Source organism: Crocuta crocuta, unplaced genomic scaffold (assembly GCF_008692635.1).
Source record: "Crocuta crocuta isolate KB4526 unplaced genomic scaffold, BGI_CrCroc_1.0 scaffold176, whole genome shotgun sequence".
NCBI lineage: Eukaryota > Metazoa > Chordata > Mammalia > Carnivora > Hyaenidae > Crocuta > Crocuta crocuta.
This window is the reverse complement of record NW_027531905.1, coordinates 7,129,511-7,151,917: the sequence shown is the minus strand read 5'-3', so window position 1 is coordinate 7,151,917 and position 22,407 is coordinate 7,129,511. Positions and strand designations below refer to the sequence as shown.

The window sequence follows — 22,407 nt, the reverse complement described above, 5'->3', positions numbered from 1 at the left end:
GAGAGAGAGAGAGGGAGGGAGAGGGAGAGGGAGAGGGAGAGGGAGAGGGAGAGGGAGAGAGAATCCCAAGCAGGCTCCACACTGTCAGCGTAGATCCAGATGCAGAACTCAAACTCAAGAGCCGTGAGATCATGACTGAGCTGAAATCAAGAGTCAGATACTTAACTGATCCACCCAGGTGTTCCCATCTTGTTTTTTCTTTAAAGTTTCATTACATATATATTGATTCCTGAACAACACAGTTTGCTGACTTTTTAACTTTACATAAATCCAATTATACTTTATGTATATGGCTATAATTTCTTATTGTAGTAAAGTATACATTACACAAAATTTACCATTTTAACCATTTTTAAATGTGCAGGCCAGTGGTATTAAGTACATTTGACACTGTTGTACAACCACCACTACCACTCATTTCCAGAAATCTTTTAATGTACCTCAAACACTAACTCCCCTTCCTCCTGCGACCCTAGCCCGATAACCACCATTCTACTTTGTCTCTGAATTTGACTACTCTAGATATTTCACATAAGTAAAATAATACAGTATTTGTCCTTTGGTATTTAAATACATGTCTTTAAATACATGTTATGGCTTGTAAGATTCATCCATATTGATGGATATAGCTGTAGCTATATATTTTCACTGCTGAATAGTAACTCATTTTTATACTGATAGATATTGGATGGTTTCTAGCTTGTTACCATCATGAACGATACTGCTCTAAACCTTCAAGTGGATGTAACCTGGTGTCCATTTGCAAGAGTTTCTCTGTAGTGTATAGCTAGGAGTAAAACTGGTAGATATATGCATTTTCAACCTTATAGAAGATGAACTTTCTAAAGTAATTATTTCAACCTGTAATTCCATAATCATTATACAAATCAACATTTGTTAATTTCAGTACTTTTGTTACTCTAGTAGTTGGATTTAGTTTTTGTTTTTTTCCCTCAATACCTTTATCAGGCTAAGGAAGTGCCCTTTAACTGATTAAATGGTAATGCAGAATAACTGAATTTCCAGTTCAATCTGAGTCCATTCATTCAATTTCTAAATCAAACCAATTCTGCCTTCCAGGGATAAAGGAAGTGGGTTATAATTTATTAACACTCTATATACTTCCAGATTGAGCTTCCTAAACTTTTCTTCAGACTTAAGTTCATGAATGGGCTCCAATTTTCCTTTCTCATACTATTCTCAGGATACCCAGGTAACTAAAAATGAATTAGGAGTGTTCCCTCTTTCTATATGCTTTAGAGGAATTTCTATAAAAATGAAAATATTTCTTTATCTTTGAATGAAGAACAGGCTAACAAAGACTTGGAGACTTGGAATTTTCTTTCTGGGAAGATTTTAAATCACTGACAGAATTTCTTAAATGATTATAGGACTATTCAGGTTTTCTACTTTATGAAACAGTTTGAGTAATTTTTTTCCTAGCTATTTGTCTAATTCATCTAAATTTTCTAACTTACTGACACATAAAGTTATTCAAATAATGTGACTTATTATTAAAGTCATATTTCCCTTTTACTTACGCCTTTCGTTCTTCTTGATAAAATTTACCAGTCAATTGCCCATTTTATCAGCATTTTCAAAGAAATAAATTGTGGCCTGTTCATTCAATTATTTTAGAAATACTGAGAATATAACATGTGATGGGCATTTGAGATATCCCAGTTAAAAAGATAAAAACCTTTGTACTTCCAAGCTTATATTCAAATTGGATGAGATAGATAAAAACAATAAACAAGATTTAAAAATAAATTACAAAACATTTTAGAGGGCGAAAGTTATGGAGGAAAACAAAGGAGCTCCAGACTGCAGGCATAGTTAGGGAAGGGATGTATGACAATAGCAAATAGAGTGGTTAGGGCAGGCCACAAGGAGAAGGTAACATTTCATTGAGGACCTGAAGAAAATGAGGTTATAGATTCTCTTCATTGTATGTTTTCTATTTTATCAGTCTTTCTACGTCTTTATTATTTCCCTCCTCTCCTTACTTTGAATTTTCCTTTTCTTACCTCTTGAGAGGATGCTTCATTCATGTTATAGTCTTTTTTCTTCTTCTAATAGAAGTATTTAGGGTTACACATTTTTCTGTATTACTTTAGATACATTCCACAAAATTTGAAGTATTTTCCTTATCACTGACTTATATCTTCTGACTTCCATTATCTTATTTCTTGATCCACTAGAAAGTTTTAAAAATTCCCAGCATATTGGATCTTCCTGTTTATAACTGATGTGATTTTTTTTAAGTTTAATTTCACTGAGGTTATAATACATGCTTTGAATTGCTTCAATCGTTTGAACTCTGAGACTAGGTTTATGTCACAGTACATTGCCAATTTTGTGCAAATACGTGTTTTTAAAATTCTGAAGTTGTTGGGTGCAGTGTTCTAAATATGGTTACTTCATTAGATTTGTTCATCATGTTATTCCAATCTTCTAAATCCTTATTTATTTTTTAATAGTTGTTCTATCAATTACTGAAAGAGGAAATCTTCTACTATGATTGTGGACTTGTCTATTTCTCTTCTCTCTAAATTTGTGAATTGTATATTTCAAGGCTTTGTAATCAAGTATATACAAACTTAAAATTATATTTTCTTGGTTAGTTGAATCTTTGTCATTACAAAATGACCCTCTTTGTTTCTAGAAGTATTTTCGGTTTTAAAGTCTATTGTGTCTAATATTAATATAGCAATATCGGCTTTCATTTTTCTAGTACTTGCATCACATATCTTTTTCCATCATCTTATCTTTAAACTTTTCTATATCTTTATTCTTTAGATGATGTTTGTTAAAAGATTACTGTTGGATTTTATTTTTTATCCAATCTGGCAATGTTTCTCTTTTGATTTTGGGATGTTGTCTTACCTTCCTTTTGTAAACTTTCTTGATATTTTCTCAATTGATTTTTTTTCNACCCTCCTCTCCCCCCCCCCCCCCCCAATTTGGAAGTTATATACTCTGTTTATATCATTTTAGTGACTATCCTAGAAAGTCAACATACATACCAAATACAAGAATATCTTTAGGGGCACCTGGGTGACTCCGTCGGTTAAGCGTCCAGCTCTTGATTTCAGCTTAGGTCATGATCTCACAATTCATCGGTTCTAGCCCTGCATCAGGCTCTGCGCTGACAGCACGGAGCCTGCTTGGGATTCTCTCTCTCTGCCCACTCCCCTTGCTTGCATGCACTCTCTCCTCCCAAAAATAGACTAACTTAAGGGGCTCCTGGTGGCTCAGTTGGCTGAGTTTCCAGCTTTAGCTCAGGTCATGATCTCATGGTTCATGGGTTGGAGCCCCGCATTAGGCTGTGTGTGGACAGCGCAGAGCCTTGGAGCCTGCTCTGTCCCTCTCACTCTCTGCCCTCCTCCGCTTGTACACTGTCTCTTTCTCTCTCAAAAATCAAATAAATAAATACACTTAAAAAAAAAAAAGAATGCATTTATCCTACTACCAAACAGTACAAGAACTTTAGAACATATTAATTTATACTCTTTCTACCTAGATTATATGTGATTGCTCTCATGTATCTTTTTATAACAGTTTTACTGAGATATAATTCACATACCATACAACTCATCCATTTAAAGTGTACAATTCAACGGCCTTAAGTGTACTCACAGAGTTGTACAACCACCATAATAAATCTTCATCATTCCTCAAAAAAGAAATCCCATGCCCATTAGCAGTCACCTCTTTCCCCATTTTCTCTCAACCCCCCAGGTCAAGAAAACTACTAATCTACTTTCTCTATAGATTTGCCTTTTCTGGACATTTTATATAACTGGAATCTGGCAATGTGAAGTGTTCTGTGATTGGCTTCTGTCATAGAACATGTTTTCAGAGTTCATCCATGCTATTGTATGTATCACTTCCATGCTATTGTATGTATGTACTTCCACTTTATAGCTGATTCCACTGTATGGATACACCTCATTTTGTTTACTGATAAACATTTTGGGTTGTTTTGTTGTCATGTATCTTAGTTTATTTTTTAAACCTACATGTTATTTTGATTATTGTTTTATATCTTACACATATAATGTGTTTTGCAGGTGGCAAACTCAGTTTTTGCCTAAGAAAGTATTTTTTCCCCTTTATTTCTGAAAACGATTTAAGCTCAGACATAATTCTAAGTTGGCATTTATTTACTTTCAGCACTTTGAAGACATCATTGTCTGTGGCTTCCGTTTTGCTCAGTTCTGCAAATGCCCTCATGATAAAAAGTTTTAAGTGCTTCTCCTTTACTTCTTTGCTTTAGGTTTTCTCTGATAATTTCTCACTATCTTATCGAATCTTACTTGCTTTTAAGATGACAGTTTTGATCCAAATGTACATATTTAAGTCAGCATTATTTATTGTTTTTAGCAGAAAGTTTGATCCAAAAAAATCTTACTAGATATGAAGAAATCAAAATAATATTTTTGATAAAATTAGTTTTTCTAAGCACTTCATTTAAGTTGATTGAAACTTTAAAACTGCAGATTTCACTCAAAGTATTTTTTAAAATTCTATTTATCTAATTAGCAACTCTCAGCCTTCAAAGTTAAACAATAGGCCATATCACAGTTACTTCCTACCACAGATACTCTGACTTCATTTTTCAGGACAAATAAATGTATTAATACATATCATCATAACAAGCTACCTTATGTTTTATAATGAGCCAGGAATGAATTGATTTTCTCACACGTTGTTTTCAAATTTTAATATTTGCAACTTAATACCATGTACATTTTAGGATCAACACTGAACATTCCATAGAAACCAGGTATCAAATTTTAGGCAACCCAAGTCTGTTTATGAATACAGATCTTTCTTGAGATGGGGTTACATCTTGGCCAACGCATTTGAAGTTGAAAATATGGTAAGTCAAAAATGCATTTAATACACATAACCTACCAAACATCATAGTTTAGCTTAAACACCATAGTTTAGCCTACCCTACCTTAAAAGTGCTTAGAAGGGCACCTGGGTGGGTCAGTCAGTTAAGCGTCCAACTTCGGCTCAGGTCATGATCTGACAGCTCATGGGTTCAAGCCATGCGGCAGGCTCTGTGCTGACAGCTCAGAGCCTGGAGCCTGCTTCAGATTCTTTGTCTCCCTCTCTCTCTGACCCTCCCCTGCTCACGCTCTCTCTCTCTCTCCCCCAGAAACAAAACAAAACAAAACATTAAAAAAGTGCTTAGAAGGGGCGCCTGGGTGGCTTAGTCGGTTAAGCGTCCGACTTTCGCTTAGGTCATGATCTCGCGGTTCGTGGGTTTGAGCCCCGCGTCGGGCTCTGTGCTGACTGCCAGCTCAGAGCCTGGAGCCTGTTTCAGAGTCTGTGACTCCCTCTCTCTCTGACCCTCCCCTGATCACGCTCTCTCTCTCTCTCACTCTCCCTCCTAGAAATAAAAAAAAACATAAAAAAAAAAAGTGCTTAGAATACTTACATCATCTAACACAAAGCCTATTTTATAATAAAGGGTTGAGTATCTCATGTACTGTATTGAATACTGTACTGAAAGTGAAAAACAGAATAGGAGTATGGGTACAGAATGGTTATAAATGCTTTGGTTGTTTACCCTTGTGATCACGTGGCTGGCTGGGAGCTGTGGTTCACTGCTGCTCCCAGCACACCAGAGAGTACTGTACCACATATCACTGGTGCAAGAAAAGAGCAAACTCAAAGAAAGGTTTCTACTGAATATGTATCACTTCTATACCATCATAAAGTGAAAAATCACAAGTAGAGCCATTGCAACTTGGGGACCATAGTATTGCATTCTAAAATTAAAATAGGATTTAAAGTACAGATATGAAAACNCCCCCCCCCCCCCTCCCTTTGCTCATTCTTTACAGTTCTATGTATGCCTGGCGGTACTCAGGCACCATTCTTAACCTATTCAAATAAAATAAATTCAAACAAAAGTATTCTAAGTCCTGTAAAATCTTTTTTTATTGTTGTACACTAAAGCTGTATTACTAAAAAAATTCAAATATCAAAATTTCATTAATAACGCTATTTTCTTTACTGTAAGAACAGTCATAATTATTAGCCGGGAACAACTGGAATCATCTATGCATTCATAATCTGCACTGCAATTCTCCCCTACAATCTAATTATAACTCTTCTGCTATTTCATGTATTCTATGAAGTATAGTAGTTTCTGAAAAAAAAATACTGACATAAATGCAGTGACAGATCTTTTAACAGTGTACCTTTTCTGTAGCCTTGTAAAATTTTTCCTAGCTTTTGCAACAAATAATTCTAAATTATGTAAAGTTTCACAAGCATCTTTAGGGTCTATGTAAAAATAGTAAGCTTATTTACATTTTTATTGATACCCTGAATCTGTCTTCATTAAAAAAATTAATATTATTTTTGGACTCCGGATGTGTTATCAATAAATTACAGGAGCGCCTGGATCACTCACTCGGTCGGGCATCTAACTTCAGCTTAGGTCATGATCTCGCCGTGGGTTCGAGCCCCATATCAGGCTCTGTGCTAACAGCAGAGCCTGGAGCCTGCTTTAAATTCTGTGTCTCCCTCTCTCTCTGCCCCTCCCCTGCCTTCGTTCTGTCTCTCTTTGTCTCTCAAAAAAGAGACCTTAAAAAAAAATAACAAATAAATAAATAACATTGTCAGAGGGTTTCTTGCATCATCATATCACAATAATTTCATGGGTATTGTCACTAAAAATTATTACCAGCTCCACAATTCAAGACAACAATTTATAAGAAATTCTGAACATCTCCATACCTCTAATGCCACATTTCGCCACAAAGAACAAAGGACAGAAAGTCTCTTGGTAGCCTGATTAGAGAGACCTGTGCCAACATCAGTATCTGAATTGTCCCTTAGTTTCATAGCCCAGGCCCTGGGGCAGTGAGCCACTAGGATTTAGATAGGCTTTTGTTTTGTAAAGCAAAAGGGTAACTGTGAAAAGGGAGGACTTTAAGATAGTAGAGCTTTCCCAGGCAGGGGGGAGTATGGAAGCTGATGATCTGGAAATTGATTTCCATAAAACTATCTGTGTCCTGGCATCACTGGAAGATCTTTGTGTATCTGTGAGAGTACTTTTTATGTAGCAGAAATGGGTTAATTTCCGTAAAAGGACTTGTGATTTGGATGCTGCAGTAGCTTCACAAATGGTCCTTCTGCTTCTACTCTTGCTTCCCTTCCCCTCGCTTTTAAATATGTTAATCAGACCATATCACTCTTCTGCGTCAACTCTCCCATGCTATCCACCATGCTCAGAATAAAGCCCAAACATCTCACCATGGCCTACTTGGCTATTTTTGCAATAACCGTCTCTTCTTTCTAGAATGCTTATCCCCTAGATAATTATTGACTAACTCCCTTGCTTCATCGAGGTCTCTTCTTCAATTTTCTTTCTTTAACATCCTGTATGAAATAGCATCACCACTATCCTCCACCCCACATTTCTCACTGACCCCTTTCTTGGTTTTCTGTATTTTCAAAGCTGTCTGATATTATATTATTTTTCTCGTTCTTCTTTTTTTAAATATTTATTTTTGAGAAAGAGAGAGAGAGAGGGAGGGGAAGTGGAAGCAAGTGAGCGAGTTGGGGGAAGGGCAGAGAGAAAGGGAGACACTGAATCTGAAGCAGGCTCCAGGCTCTGCGACGTCAGCAGAGAGCCCAACATGGAGCTCACACTCATGAACCATGAGCTCATGACCTGAGCAGCAGTTGGACGCTTAGCCAGTATTATATCATCTCTTCAATTCCCCTCCCCAGATAGAATGTAAACTTAAGAAAATGAAACCACTATCTCAAAAAGATATCTTCATCCTCATGTGTACTGTAAGACATGGAAACAACCTAAGTGTCCATCCATAGACGAATGGATAAATATATGTAAATGGAATATTATTCAGCCATAAAAAGAAGAAAAATTTGCTATCTGTGACAACCTAGAGAAATAAGGGCATTATGCTAAGCGAAATAAGTCAGAGACAGTCACCGTATGAGCTCACTTGCATATGGAATCCAAAAAAGCAATATCTTCTATAGAAATAGCATAAATTGGTGATTTCCAGGGGGTAGGCCATGGGGGAAATGGGCAAATATTTGTCAGAGTATAAACTTCTAGACATAAGATGAATAAGTGATGTGTACATCAGATGATGTGTACATCATGCTGACTACAGTTAACAATACAATATAGTATTGTTAGAGTTCAGGCAGTAGGTTCTAAATGCTTTCACCACACACACACACACACACACACACACACACACACACACACACTGGTAATTACATGAGGTAATAGATGTGTAATTAACCTTAGTCTGGTAATCACTTCATAAGTATATCAAATCATTATGTTGTATGCTTTAATCTTACACAATGTTATAGGTCAATCATATCTCAATAAAGCTGGATTTAAAAAAAAGAATATAAGCTTCATGAGATCAGGGACTCTCTCTTGCTACAGTTCTCTTAAAGTCTAGAACACTGCTACATCAATGAAATAAGTATTCTCCCATATTTCTGCAAGGCCTTATATACAAAGATCTTCATTTCTCCTTTGTTTGTAGTAGCAAAAAATAGGGACAACATAAAAATCAGAGTACATACTTTCAAGGAAACATGATGCAGCTATGAAAAGAAGTGACATTATCCTGATGTCCTGAAGCAAAAAGTTTCCAAAGACATACTTATTCTATCCAAACTATGGTGCCATTCGATGTAAGATGTACCTTTAAGTAGGGACTGCCCAATGTGGAAGTCTAACAGGAGATGACTGTATAAAGCTGGATATGAGTAGAGAGAAATGAACTCACAACACAGAGAGATACAGGAAGAAAATGTGCAGATCTCCATGCAGAAAATGCATGGAAAAAAAATCCCTCAAAATTTAAGCCACAACCCAGTTCATGTGGATTTGCTGTCTGACTCATACCATTAGTGTGACCCAAAAACTCACAGGCAGAGAACTGAAAGCAGTATCAGGTTGTGAGCAAGCCCACGTGACTGGCAGAAGTAAACCTCCTCTCTGGAAGAAATGGATGTCAATCCAAGACTAAGATGATTGTAAGATGATATGGATACATCTCAGTTTTAGTAAAGTATAAAGAGATGAGTATCCTAGAATATATTAAATACAGTATCATTAAGTGATAAGTAGAAGGTGCAGGATGCTCCCACCTGTGGGGAGAAGAGGGATGTGTGTGTTCCTTAATGCTAAGACAGTTTATGAAAAGACATGCAATAGTTCTTCTAGTCTTGAGTAAGAGAAAACTTTCCGTTTTTTATGCTATTTTAATTTTGTACCATGTGCATATATTACTTTTCCCTTAAAAATCTGTGACAAAGAGAGAATAAAATATATCTTTCAATGTTTTATTAACTATACTTACAGACTCAATTCATCCTCCAAACCACAATCTTTAAGAATGGAATAAATAAAAAGGGAGTGATTTACTCCTTACATTTGGACTCAAATTTCAGAGGCTTACTATGACAATTCTCTAAGGGATACAACACTCTGAATAAAAGAAGACAGAAGTATTTATGTAGCACCCTTCCATACACAGTTAAGCGCCAAGTCATTTAGAACAATGAATTTTCAGATTGAAAACAATGACTCTAAGATTTCACAAACTGAAGCCAGAAAAAAATACGCACAAATCAATAAACTATTATAGACCCACATACAAATAACTGTAGTCCTCCAGAACATTTCCATGAGAATGTGTCTTGAGCCTGCATAAATTTTGTTCAGTTCACAGCCCTTAAAACAATATCCAAGTGACTGAGTCCAAGTGACTGAGAGAAGCAAACACTGAGGCACTCAACAGTATCTCTTGAAGAAATGCTTAATTGTATAAATATTGAATACACACATTAGACAAGCATTATCTTTAAATAGTCAAGGCCTGAGGTATTTTTAAATAGTGGCAGGGTAAATGGGGTTCCACATATTCATTAGACAAATATTGATTCAGTGTCTACTATGTGCCAGGCACTGAGTTAAATGCTATGAACATAAAAATGAATCACATGATCCTGACCTTGAGCAGCTCATAATTATAAATTCTTACAATAAAATGACATAAGGGTTATAGTTGACATATGTACAAATGCATGTGCTATGAGAACATAGAATAACTGATTCTGCAAGAAAGAATAGTAGAAAATTTTAGGGAAGTGACTTTTGAGATATACCTTAAAGCTGGCATTCCAAATCAAATTCCTCCTGGGATCAAGCAGGTTAATAAAGTAACCTGAGTAATCTGAGTTTGGTCATAGTCAGGCCTAGGGGAAGCTGGAGAGTTTATGCATTTCTATAAAAGGGGTGCCACTGCTCAGTCTAGCCAACTGTTGCCTTACTAGACTATAGGCCCAATGTTACCAGTATTTCAATTTTTCAAGAACGGGGGATATCACATTTTTGTCTGAAAATAATTTGGCAACCAATTAAAAAATAACTCTTCAGGTCAAACAAAATATGCTTAGAGGCTAAATCCAGCTTGCCAGTCAAGAGGTTATAATCTGTTTTAAAGTCTAAATCTACTGGGGCACCTGGGTGGCTGAGTCAGTTAAGCGTCCGACTCTTGGTTTTGGCTCAGGTCATGATCTCACAGTTTCATGGGTTAGAGCCCCCACATTGTGCTGTCAGCACAAAGCCTGCTTGGGATTCTCTCTCTCCCTCCCTCTGTGCCCTCCCCCAATTGCACTGTCTCTGTCTCTCTCAAAATAAATAATTAAACTTAAAAAAAAATAAAGTATGAATCTACTAAGTGAAAAAGAGAAAAAGGGATTCTAGACCTCCCTAATTAAATTCAAATTTCTACAAAGTACAAAAGAAAATCAAGTGTGCATTACTATACAATTCATTTAAAAATCTATTACCTTAGGGTCCACTTTTAAAGTTTTGTAACTAAATTTTTGTGATTATCTGGAATAAAGAAATGGGGTTCTTAATCTGACATTTTCTAGAGCACAACTAATAAGAAGCCCCAAATTTATGTACATGTAAAAACTAAAGACTATTTTTAAGTCTTGGTGAAACTAGAGTATCTTTTTATGTCAAATATGAAATATATCCTGTTCTGTAAAGGATTACCCATGATTTAAATATCATTAATATCTATAAAGTAAGCTTAGTAAACCCTATAAACCATGATAAAACTAACTAGAAAATGTTTAAAACTTCTGTTTGTACAATGTCAGTGCTTATAAAACTATTTTGAGAAAATAATTTCTACCTACCTTTTTTGCTTTGGGACCCTGAAAGTTAGAAAAACAAAAGGATTGATCAATTTTTAAAAACTCAGATATTTTAACAAAAGTACCAAGATTATGTAAAATGTGAAAATTAGGAGAGCATAAGGAAACCCTCTGTACCATCTTTGCAACTTTCATGTAAATCTAAAATTATCTTCAAATAATATCTTTTAAAAAACAATTTAGACAAAACTACAGGCAGGTATAGGAAAAACTAAAGTCGTTCACCCACTGAAACATCTTTTTAAAATTATACACTCTTTAAATCTTACACTCTTTCTTACGACAATCATGCCATGGTCTTTGCAGAATGACAGGACCTATCCCCACACACAGCAGCGGTCAGGAAAGAGCTAGTTTAAAGGGTTCCAAAGAACAATAAATGATTAAGTACTGGTACTGATGTCCAGTTTGAAAGTGTGGAAATGATCTCATAAATAAAGAATCTTTCTGTAATTAGATTGCTAAGTTTATAGAAAGAAAATCAGTTACATAAGGCAAGCAAATCTATGATCAAATGAGTCTGTTCAGCAATGTGTCTTAATGCAGATCTATTCTTTGGAAATTATTTTGGAAAGCACAGTATTTCAACAAATATTTACCACTAACATTACCATTACAAGTGATTCAATAACACTACTTGTATTTTCCTGATTAGGCTCACGTATCCATTAAGTGTCTGATAAGGAATCTATAAGAGATCATGTGACTATATGATTATACACTTTCCACATCTGAAGAGGTATACAGGAGAAATTACTGGTTCAAGCTATAAGATTTTCACTGTATTAAATATAAATGCTAAAATTCACATGAGGCAGATTTTATCTTCTTGGAAAGTACATTAATTCATTCAGCAGGTATTTAAGATTTAATTTGCACACAAGGTGTTCTGGGACACCAGAGATTGATATAAATAAGAATGGTAGAGCCTTTGCTCTCATATAATTTTTACTGTTGGGTTCTATATTTATAATACTTACTATCAATTAATAGTTAATACACTTTCATCTTGAACTAACTACTATACAGCAGAATATGCAAACAGTATTGCTCCTGTTCTCAAGTAGCCGTATTTTAAGATTGACAGATTATCATCTCTTACTAGTGCTTTTAATATGAAGCAGGTTTGGGATTAGTATTTATCCTAATCCCTCCTACAAATCATAAGAAGAACATCATGTGTGGGGAAATAGGTTCTACTTACATAAATGGGTTAGAAAAAAACCTTAGGGGAGAAAGCCACCGCCACAGGGCGAAAGCGCAGAGGTTAGCTAGGGAGATATTGTAATACGATCACGAGTAACTTGTTATATCACCTGCAGAAAATTACTTTCCATCTGACACCAATATACTATTGTGCTTTGATCACAAAGTGATCAGACACTTTGCTTCTTAATCACACAAGTGATGATTACTATTTGATTGTTTTCTCCACGTTCACCACGTGTGTAAGATCTTGTGCTCTCAATAAATACAGAGACGAAACCTGTTTGGGGGCTCTTGTTTCCTCTTGGACATTAGCCTTTTTTGTATTCAATTCTGTGTCTGCTCTCTTGCTGGACAAGACAGAATTCCAGACTCCTAGTCTCTGACAATCATGTAGTATAGTACAGTTGACCCCTGAACAACACAAGGATGAGGGGTGCTGACCCGTATGCAGTCAAAAATCCACATATAGTTTTTGACTCCACCAAAACTTAACTACTAATAGCCTATTGTTGACTAGAAGACTTACTGATAACATAGAGTCAGTTAGCACATATTTTGTATATTATATTTATACACACTGTATTCTTACAATAAAATAAGCTAGAGAAAAGAAATATTAAGGAAATCATAAGAAAAAATACATTAACAGTGCTGTACAATATTTATGGAAAAAAAATATCAGCCTGTAAGTGGATTCCCACAGTTCAAAGTGGACCATTGTTATTCAGGGGTCAACCGTAGTTCTCAAAGTTCAGAGGGCATAAAAGTCACCTGGATGCTTATTTAAAAAATGCATATTTCTTCAGTAAAAGTGTGCACACTCACTTCCCCTTCCCCATTATGATTCAGTAAATACTAAGTACTGAATTGCATCCCCACAAAATTTATATGCTGAAGTCCTATCTCCCAGTATCTCCAAATTTTAGCTTATTCGGACCTAGGGTTGTTGTTGATATAATTAGTTAAAGTAAGATCATACTGAAACAGAATGGCCTTTAATCCAATATGACTAGTGTCCTTATAAAAAGGAGAAACTTGGATACAGATATGCACCCAGCAGAAACAATATAAAGAATGGGGGTATGTTGCCAAGGAACCTTCAGAGCTAAGAAAGAGGTCTGAACAGATGCCTTTCTGGTACCTGCAGAGGGAGCAGAACCCTGGAAACACCTTGATCTTAGATTTATCAGCCTCCGGAATTGTGAAACAATACTTTTCTATTGTTCAAGCCACTTAGTTTGTTTTACTTTGTTACCTGGCAGCACTAGGAAACTAATACCGTAGACTTGGAATCCAGTCTATTCCTGGACTCTGTATCTTAACAAGTATTCCAGATGTGGTAAAAGTAAATGTTCCAGGGACATTTTGAAAAACAATGCTAGAGGGATGACATTTATGTTCCATTGGAAAATAAAGTAAGGGCTATTCTTCCCTCAATTTACCAGTGATGTTAAGTCAGTTTAGAGTCCAGTCATTTACCTCCTGGTCTTCCAGACATGAATGTTCTGCATTCCTTATTTCTTTCCATCAATTCTGGAAACTCATATTCATACTTTAAAACACACTTCGAAAAGCATTGTTCTTCCCTTTCTATGTCCTTCCCCACCCCAATTTCATCATTTCCAATTAATCTTACTCCACTGTAGACATTTCATTCGTTACAGTTAAAAAACTGTATTATTATTAGTTTAGCCTGTCTCCTGTAACAGGGAGGGGCTGCAATATTCACTTTATTTTTTAAAATTTATTTCTGAGAGAGAGAGAGAGACAGCATGAACAGGGGAGGGTTAGAGAGAGAGGGAGATACAGAATCTGAAACAGGCTCCAGGCTCTGAGCTAGCTGTCAGCACAGAGCCTGACGCGGGGCTCGAACCCATGAACCGTGAGATCATGACCTGAGCCGAAGTCAGACGCTTAACTGACTGAGCCACCCAGGTGCCCCTACAATATTCACTTTTAAGATCCTTGACTTCTAGCCTAGTTTCAAACACACAGAATGTAATCTGTATTTCCTCTCAATTAATGTATTAAATTAACTAATTACATTTTCTACTTCCTTTTGTTTTAGCAATAGAAGATGGAAGTCCCATTTAAGAAAAGGGGGGAAAAGATAATCTTACAGCTACAGGGTTGGTCTGTGTTTGTGGAAGACATGACAGCTGAGGAGTGCATTAAATAAGACAAGAAGCTTTATTGTACTTAATAAAGTCAAGGCAAGCTGAGTAACTTGCATCACAAAACCACTCATATTTCCACAACAGACCACATGAAATAACTTTTCAAAGAAGAATAAACTGCAACAGCTTTTAATTTACGGAGGAGGCACAAAAAACACATTTTCGCCCAGCTGCCAATACATTTTAAAAACAAAAGCAATTTAATGGAAACGTCTCTCATTACTGGAAATTACCAGGCTGAAACCAATTCTTGAACCTAGCAACAGTGCCAGATTAGGACACCATCTGACCGCAGTGGCCATCCCCCGTTTGCCGAAACCAGTTTGGGACTCTCATCTGTCCCTCTTCCGGACGGGAAGGCCACGGATCAGAAGGCAGATTCCCCAGAGGGATATGGGTTCTTTCTTAAACCGATCCGCTCCCTTCTAAAATATGACATGCTCTTATTATATCACTTTACCACGGGTGAATCACTGCTCGCCCCTCCGCCACTTTCCCCGCTCACCATGCTGCAGCAAGCACGAACTCTGTAGTGGGCCAGATCTGAGCTTAGAGCTGTGTGGACAAACGCTCCCGGGTAGCTAGGACGACAAGCCCCGCCCACACGCGCCCTCGGGAAGGAGCGCACATCCTCGCGAAAGGGTCCGCGCAATCGCGCTCGGGTTCTTCCGGGCGGCGCCCCGCCCCCTTCTCTGACTGGCTGGCCCACACCGACACCGCCCTGTTCGCTGTTGACCGACCCTGGAGTCGAAGCGGTCGGGGGCCTTTACGGCTGTGGAACGCCGGAAAGTGCGTGAGTGCCGCTGCCGGGGCGTTTTATTCTGTTTTCCAGATCCTGGGGTCTGGAGGTCGTGAAGGATGCCGTGGGCAGGGACTACCGGGTGTGGCAAAGGGTTTCTGAACGTCTTCCGACGTTGACAGTCTCTCTTCCTCAGTTTCCCCAGAGTGTTTTGGGGCAAATCTTTCCGTGAGAGTTTCGAGAAGGAAGGGAGCCGCCCGCTATGCCAGTGGGTCAAGTGACTTGACACCCGGGTGGGCTGAGTGGGGACCGGGGCTCAGTTTAGAGAAGAAGTAAATAAATTAGTTCCAAGAGGGTTATTTTAAAATTAATGACCTTCGGATTCTTCTCTGGGCACATGGTTCAGTTTACCTTCTGTGCAAGTTATGTATATGCCGATTTTCCTAAGAGCAGCTCTAAACATGAAGAAATTATTTGAAGCAAATCCTGGATGAAGTATTTCTTACGGTTGAAGGTCGCTGACACCCAGAAAGGCTCATTAAGCCACTCGCCCAAGGTCACAGGCTCACTGTACTCGCCAGTAGCACAACCTTCAGAATTTCAGTCTTCTCCCGTATGAAGAAACACTACCAACTTAGACCCACGGGGAAACTAGAAGAAATTTAAGTGATTAAGAATTTAAGCTCCCTCCAAATTCTCGCCCAATTCTCTGACTTTAGGGCCTTGTTTTAGCATGACAAAACATGGAATACTTTCAAATCATTGGCACCATTTCTTATCTCTGAATTGTAATTTTATAATGCTCTCTCTCTTCCAACTTCATTGATTAAATGTATTAGTAAGTATTATTGAGCTAGCCCTATGGGTTGAGGTCTTATTATCCCCATTGTAACAGAAATCCGATTGTAAATTAGGACATTCCATCTGCAAGCCCGGTAGCAAGATAAAAAACATCTTAATGTCGACTTCATATACAGTTCTGAAGCCATTTGATAGGAAAGCAAGCTTTTGTTTTAGTGTTTCCGTCAAACTACTGATGTTTATGTTATAAAACTTCAGTCAATTCAGTTAGGATTGATGGGCCTAAGGAGGTGTTAATGGTAATCCCAATTACCTTAAAATGGTAGGCCTCTAAGGCACAGGACTGGCTGTAGTGGCTCACTCTAGGCCACCTCCCTCCTAGTGAGGAGGAATTGCTATGGATGTGTGAGAACACGCTAGACTGTTCTAGGGGTCTCTGTGCTATAAAAATAGATTATACCAGTGAATTTGGTTCTTTCCTACTTCTCTTGCAAGTTGCCTAAGTGTAAGGGCGATTTTCCTGTTCTCTCTTCTTTGCCTTCAGACAGGTGTAATATCCACCCATTCTGAACATATACATAAACAGCTCCTTTCAACTCACTTCTATAATCTGGCTTCTAGGCAGGGCTCGACCAAGCCAAATACCAACTTAGGGGCAAAAATCTTCTTCCCACCTACCTCTGTGATAACATATCCTTCGGTGCTGGTATTAAAGTTTTTTGTGTGAAGCTTTTTCGGCTTAGTTTGGGGAAATGTGTTTCAGCTGTTGGAGTCAAATCGAACAGAACCCTATACATAGTAATATTGCACTGCCTTTCTTTGCCAGTTTTCCTTTAGCTTTTATTGCCTTCTGAACTTCATGAGGAAGAGTGATTAACAACAGCTTTGGCTACCCGTAAAATGACAATTCTTATTTAACCCAAGAGTGGAGTTGGTTAAATCTGAACTCCTCAGTCCACAGTTACTAGAAAAGAGCTATCAATGAGGATTGTACCTTCTTCCCCTGGCCTACCACACACATTCTCAGAATGGGACTTCTCTCAGTCCCTAACAGATTGGCTCTTTACAAAGAGCAGTAACCTCCATGACTTCACGCAGGGTTAAGGAACAGCCCCTGGTCCCTGCTGCACTTCAGCTTCACCAGTTGTGAACCCAAGGAGACCTCTTTCTCCCACTGGCTACTCAAATGCCTGAAGGTCAACACAAAATAATAATGATAAACTACCTTAATTCCTAGAAGTTAACATATCCAAGATTGGGACAGTTTCACTCTAATCAAACCAGCTACAGTTTTTGCTGGGCAAATCTTTTATTATGTATAATTTGTAAACTAAAAAGACAAGCCATATCTCTACAGGTTTTTACAAATGACAAGTTTAGAGTTAAATAAAGCTATGCTCCTTGTTAGAAAATTAAACAGGCTATAATTTGCAATTTTAAAGTATGTCTGTGTTGATTGAGAATCGCTTTTTAAAGCACGTGGTTCTGAAGAGCCATTCTTCAGTAAGATTAAATCATACTATAGATAGGCTCTGAGCAAAAAAAAAAAAAAGGAAAAAGTTTTAAAGTTGAAATTAGGCATTAGTATAGTAGATTAAATTCATTCCCTCTCAAAACTCCACTAAGTCTTCAGTGAAGGGATATAAAAATAAATTGGAAAAATAGAAGAGAGACGATGACAACAGTAAAATTTTGGAAGCCGCAAACCAGATGAATGAATGTGACTCAGACACCAGAAAAGCCCAATTTATACTGCATAATTCTCAAAAGGCACTGGAGCAGGGCCAGTGGAACTAGAAATGAGGAATGAAATAAAAGAGATTAAATTAAAGCTCTTTGAGAAACACCTCTGGAGGGACCAAACCTCTCACTCCCTACAGAAGCATGGAGGTTTATTTCTGACAAAATACTACTATTCTAGACACTGGGGTGTCTTCAGGTATACTAAGTACGAGAACCACACTGGAAGTAGAAATTAGGTACATTTGGTATACATACTGCTGCGTGCAAGTCCCCATTCTTCTTCCACTTCTGAAGATTGAATAGGCAAATGCTCAGCAAATTGGAAGCTTCTTCTCTGGGGACTCTGGCCAGCCCAGGAGGAATGCTCTAACACTCTGACTTCAGAGGTTCCCCAACAATGGCCCACTCAGATTATCCTAAATGAAGCTCAGAGTCTTAGCAGTTGCAACTGCAACCGTGTATACAAATCTTGTAAAAAGCTATTTTTGTCCTTTCACTTGTAAAAATGGACAGAAAAGGATTACCAGACTTGGGAGGAAAGCTCGGAAGCTATGTAGACAAAAGCAGAAAAAGCAATTTGGAGAAAAACAGAAAAAGAGAAAGAATTGTTCTGCTGTATTGTATGTTTGCTGTGTGAATTAGCTCAAAAACTACTAGTGAAGAGGGGAATTACTAAAATGGAAATAATGTTTATTCCTATGTGTTTTTTCCCCCTTAAGAAAGAGAAGCCAGAGAATTAGATTTATGAACTTCAGCAAGAAATGAAAAGGTTTTCATTTAGCTGCTATACTTAAACTTTTTAAAACCTTAAATTTTGGGGGGCGCCCAGGTGGCTGGCTAAGTTGGTTGAGCATCCAACTTTGGCTCAGGTCATGATCTCGCGGTTCATGGGTTGAAGCCCTGTGTCAGGCGCTGTGCTGACAGCTCAGAGCCTGGAGCCTGCTTCACATTCTGTGTCTCCCTCTCTCTGCCCCTCACCCACTCGTACTCCATCTCTCTCTCACACACACACACAAACATTAAAATAAAAAAATGTAAAATCAGTGCTTACACTCAGGACTCCCACCAGAGAGAGGCATACCAGGTTTTAATGCAACTTAACTGCTGGCGGTTGAACCATCTACCCCAATTAGCAGCCTTGGGGTTTAGATAGATCTCTATTTCCATATCTATCTTACTACCTCGCAGCTCTACTCCAAACGTTTTGCCAGCATGTTTACACCAACTTTTTAAAAGTTTTACTCGGGTATAATTGACATGAAGTTTTACTTCTTTAAAATGTAAATAGTTTGATAAATTTGACGTCTATAAAATCATCACCACAACCACAATAATTAACATCTCCATCCCCAAAGATTTCCTCCTGCTTTTTGATCCCTCCTGTTCTCCAGCCCCTGGCTCATCCTCAGGCTACTTGCTGTTTCTGAGCATTTTAAACATTTCTGTGGTAGTCTCCAGCTAGTCTACAAAATAAATGGCCTGTGATCTTCAAAAGTATGAAGTTCATAGAAGTCAAGGAAACCATGAGGATCTGTTTCAGATTGAAGGCTGAAGAGATAAGAAAACTAAATTCAGTGTGTAATGTTTGGACCTTTTTGCTATAAAATAGGGCATCTTTGGAATGACTGCCAAACGTGTAGGGGTTGTGGATTTCAGTAGTAATGTAGCAGCATTAGTTTCTGATAGTTGTACTTTTCTGTAGGAAAATGCCCTTGTTCACAGGAAATATACTTTAAAGCTGTGCTGTCCAATATAGCTGCAACTAAGCCATGCCTATAAGCACTTGAAATATAGCTAACATGACATATTGAAATAATATTTTGGACATAAACAAAATATATTATAAAACTAATTTCACTTTAATTTTTTAAAGTTTTTATTAGAGAGAGAGCGAGAACGAGTGGGGGAGGGGTGGACAGAGACGGAGACGGAGGATCTGAAGGAGGCTCTGTGCTGACAGCAGCCAGCCAGATGCAGGGCTCAAACCCAGGAACCATGAGGTCATGACCTGAGCCAAAGTCAGACGCTTAACTGAGCCACCCAGGCGCCCGTTTTGTTTTCTAATATGAGCCACTAGAAAATGAAAAATTACATAGGTGTGTTGGATTGTATTTCCTTTAGATGGCACTGCAAAGTACTCACACTGATATATCATGTTAGTAACATTCTCTCAATTCTCAATTTCCTATATATTCTTACTCTCAAAATCCTGTTCAGGAAAAATGGTATTAGTATTATGTTGCTAATAACTTTCCTGCAAGACTGAAATTATTTCAAAATAATTCTGTTAATGAGGGACATAAAGTATAAAAGTTGTCTTAGGTCATTGGAAAAATAGGAGTAAATTTTAAGGAGGGTTACGGATGACATGAACATTTACTTTGGACTTATTACGAACTAAAATGCTTATGGTGTTAGGAATTTTACAGTTTAATCCCCACAACCATAACAAGTACTGGGAATTATTTTCTATGTTTAGGCAATCATGTTGCCTTTAAAGAGCCACCTTTCTCTAATAGCAGTAACAGGTTACACATACAGAAGCACAGTCTACTTCACTGGATGTTGCTTGCTTCTCGCGTAAGTACCTGCTAGGGTTTGTTCACCCCGTCTCTTTCCCACCACTCTTACTGCCCATCTACCATTAGTCGAGAACCTGCTTGACTCCCACACTCAGCTTCTACTCTTTAGCCTCTCTTAGGATAGCACCCTTCTAGATAGGATTAGGCCTCTTCTGTGTCCACCAAACAAATCTGGCCTTGCCCTGAGAGCAACATAGACACTCTTTCTTGACAGAAAGGAAACTGAGGCTCAGAAAGCTTAAGTAATTTGTGTAACGTTATGCAGCTGGGATTTAAATCTCATTCATTTCACTCTGTATAAAAGGACATCCATTTTTGACAACTCATTTTCTCTCTCATTATTCTTTTTCCTTCATAGAAAAATCCTCTTCATATGTCTCCCCCAAGAGATGTTAGTTCTGTGAGAACACATATCTGACATTTCATAGCTATGTCAGTGCCTGGAAAATAAAGTGCTCCAAAAGCTGAATGAAAAACAAAAAGGTAACCATATTCCCAACATGTACAATCACTTTTCTTTGATTCTAAAAGAGACTACGATGCAGTTCTTTACAAAAATTTTTTTTCTTTAGGTATGTTATGTATAAAGGTGGACACTTTTCATAATAAATGAAAATGGCCAACAATTCTTTAAGAGGAGAAGTACTGAACCTTTATAAAAATGTAAGTACTTACGTTGCCAGTTTTATACATATGTTATTGAGATACAGATTGCTTAGAAATATATAATTTTTCTTTTTTAAGCTGCTGTATCTTGGACGAGACTATCCAAAGGGAGCAGACTATTTTAAAAGGCGTCTGAAGAATGTTTTCCTTAAAAACAAAGATGTGAAGGACCCAGAGAAGATCAAAGAACTTATCGGACGAGGCGAATTTGTAATGAAAGAGTTAGAAGCCTTATACTTTCTTAGGAAATACAGAGCAATGAAACAACGCTATTATTCAGATATCAACAAAACTAACTGATTACAGTTACTATAATTTGATTGAAATGCAGTGTCAGCTATTTATGTAAACCAGATATGATAAAAATAATTGTGCGTTACGTTAAAATGGCAAGATATACAGGTTATGTAAAAAATACCTGCGCTGCCTTATTGAACTGAAATAGGTTTCAATCTCTATTCACAGAGCTTTATCAGCAACCCTTTATGCTTAATTTTTATACAAAATTAGCAATATAGCCAACTACCAATTAAAAAATAATGAGCAGCCATTTTGAATGAAACTATAGTGCACTTGAAATAATTTTAATTTAGTAAGTTTTTGCCAATTATTCTTATCCCATTTTTCCATTTTACTGACAAGAGAATGCCACTTAATATACATTTAACTAAAAATAATTTCTTGCACATTAATTCCCCTTAACTTTTGAAGGAATACCACCTTATTTTTGACCCTATGTGGCACTTAATTATCAGCACACACTCAAGATTCACTACAAAGCAGATGATAGATAGCACCTGGCGATGATAGAAGTGTAGTTACAGAAATAATGTGTGTGTGGAGTAAGATTATTTCTGATCTTGAAGTAGGCTGCCATTGATTGGCATTACATACAACCTGTTTAATATCTTCCATTATTAATTTTGCTGCTGGTTCTCTTTGGGTCTTAAAACAAGTCACCTGTTGTGTATCAATTACCTTTACTGATAAAAAGTAATAAATAATGTTATTATTCTATTCTTTCATCATAAAGACAGGTCTGTTTTGCATCTACTTTTAAATGAATTAACATGGTAATGGACCTAAATCTATCATGGTTTTAAGTAAACACTTAAAACCTTTATAGAATGTTCAAAACACCTTTCACAAATAAAGAATATATCTAACTTATAAGCTGCAAAAGATTCACTAATATACTATAGGGTCTGTGGTTTATGAAGTATTCCGTATC

General features: G+C 37.3%; 2 protein-coding genes across 5 annotated transcripts in view; one reads left to right on the top strand and one right to left on the bottom strand.

The window, feature by feature from the left end:
* DNAI7 (dynein axonemal intermediate chain 7) overlaps positions 1 to 15,216 on the bottom strand; it is a 58,650-nt gene extending 43,434 nt beyond the window's left edge. For all 3 annotated transcript variants that reach the window (XM_077774486.1, XM_077774487.1, XM_077774488.1), the window contains exons 1-2: positions 15,151 to 15,216; positions 11,242 to 11,259 (exon numbers count right to left, since the gene is read on the bottom strand). In XM_077774486.1, the coding sequence (XP_077630612.1) occupies positions 11,242 to 11,259; positions 15,151 to 15,153 (21 nt within the window). In that variant the 5' untranslated portion in view covers positions 15,154 to 15,216. The remainder of the gene's footprint in view (positions 1 to 11,241; positions 11,260 to 15,150) is intronic.
* A 103-nt stretch (positions 15,217 to 15,319) lies between these two features.
* On the top strand, positions 15,320 to 22,193 carry ETFRF1 (electron transfer flavoprotein regulatory factor 1). Of its 2 annotated transcripts, none has more exons than XM_077774596.1 (4): positions 15,320 to 15,434; positions 20,869 to 20,993; positions 21,083 to 21,173; positions 21,255 to 22,193. In XM_077774596.1, exons 3-4 carry the CDS (start codon positions 21,120 to 21,122, stop codon positions 21,474 to 21,476), a joined length of 276 nt encoding a protein of 91 aa, XP_077630722.1. In that variant the 5' UTR covers positions 15,320 to 15,434; positions 20,869 to 20,993; positions 21,083 to 21,119; the 3' UTR covers positions 21,477 to 22,193. The 2 variants fall into 2 exon arrangements, with proteins under 2 accessions (XP_077630722.1, XP_077630721.1); XM_077774595.1 differs by having other exon boundaries at positions 15,320 to 15,438.
* The last annotated feature ends 214 nt before the right edge of the window (positions 22,194 to 22,407 follow it).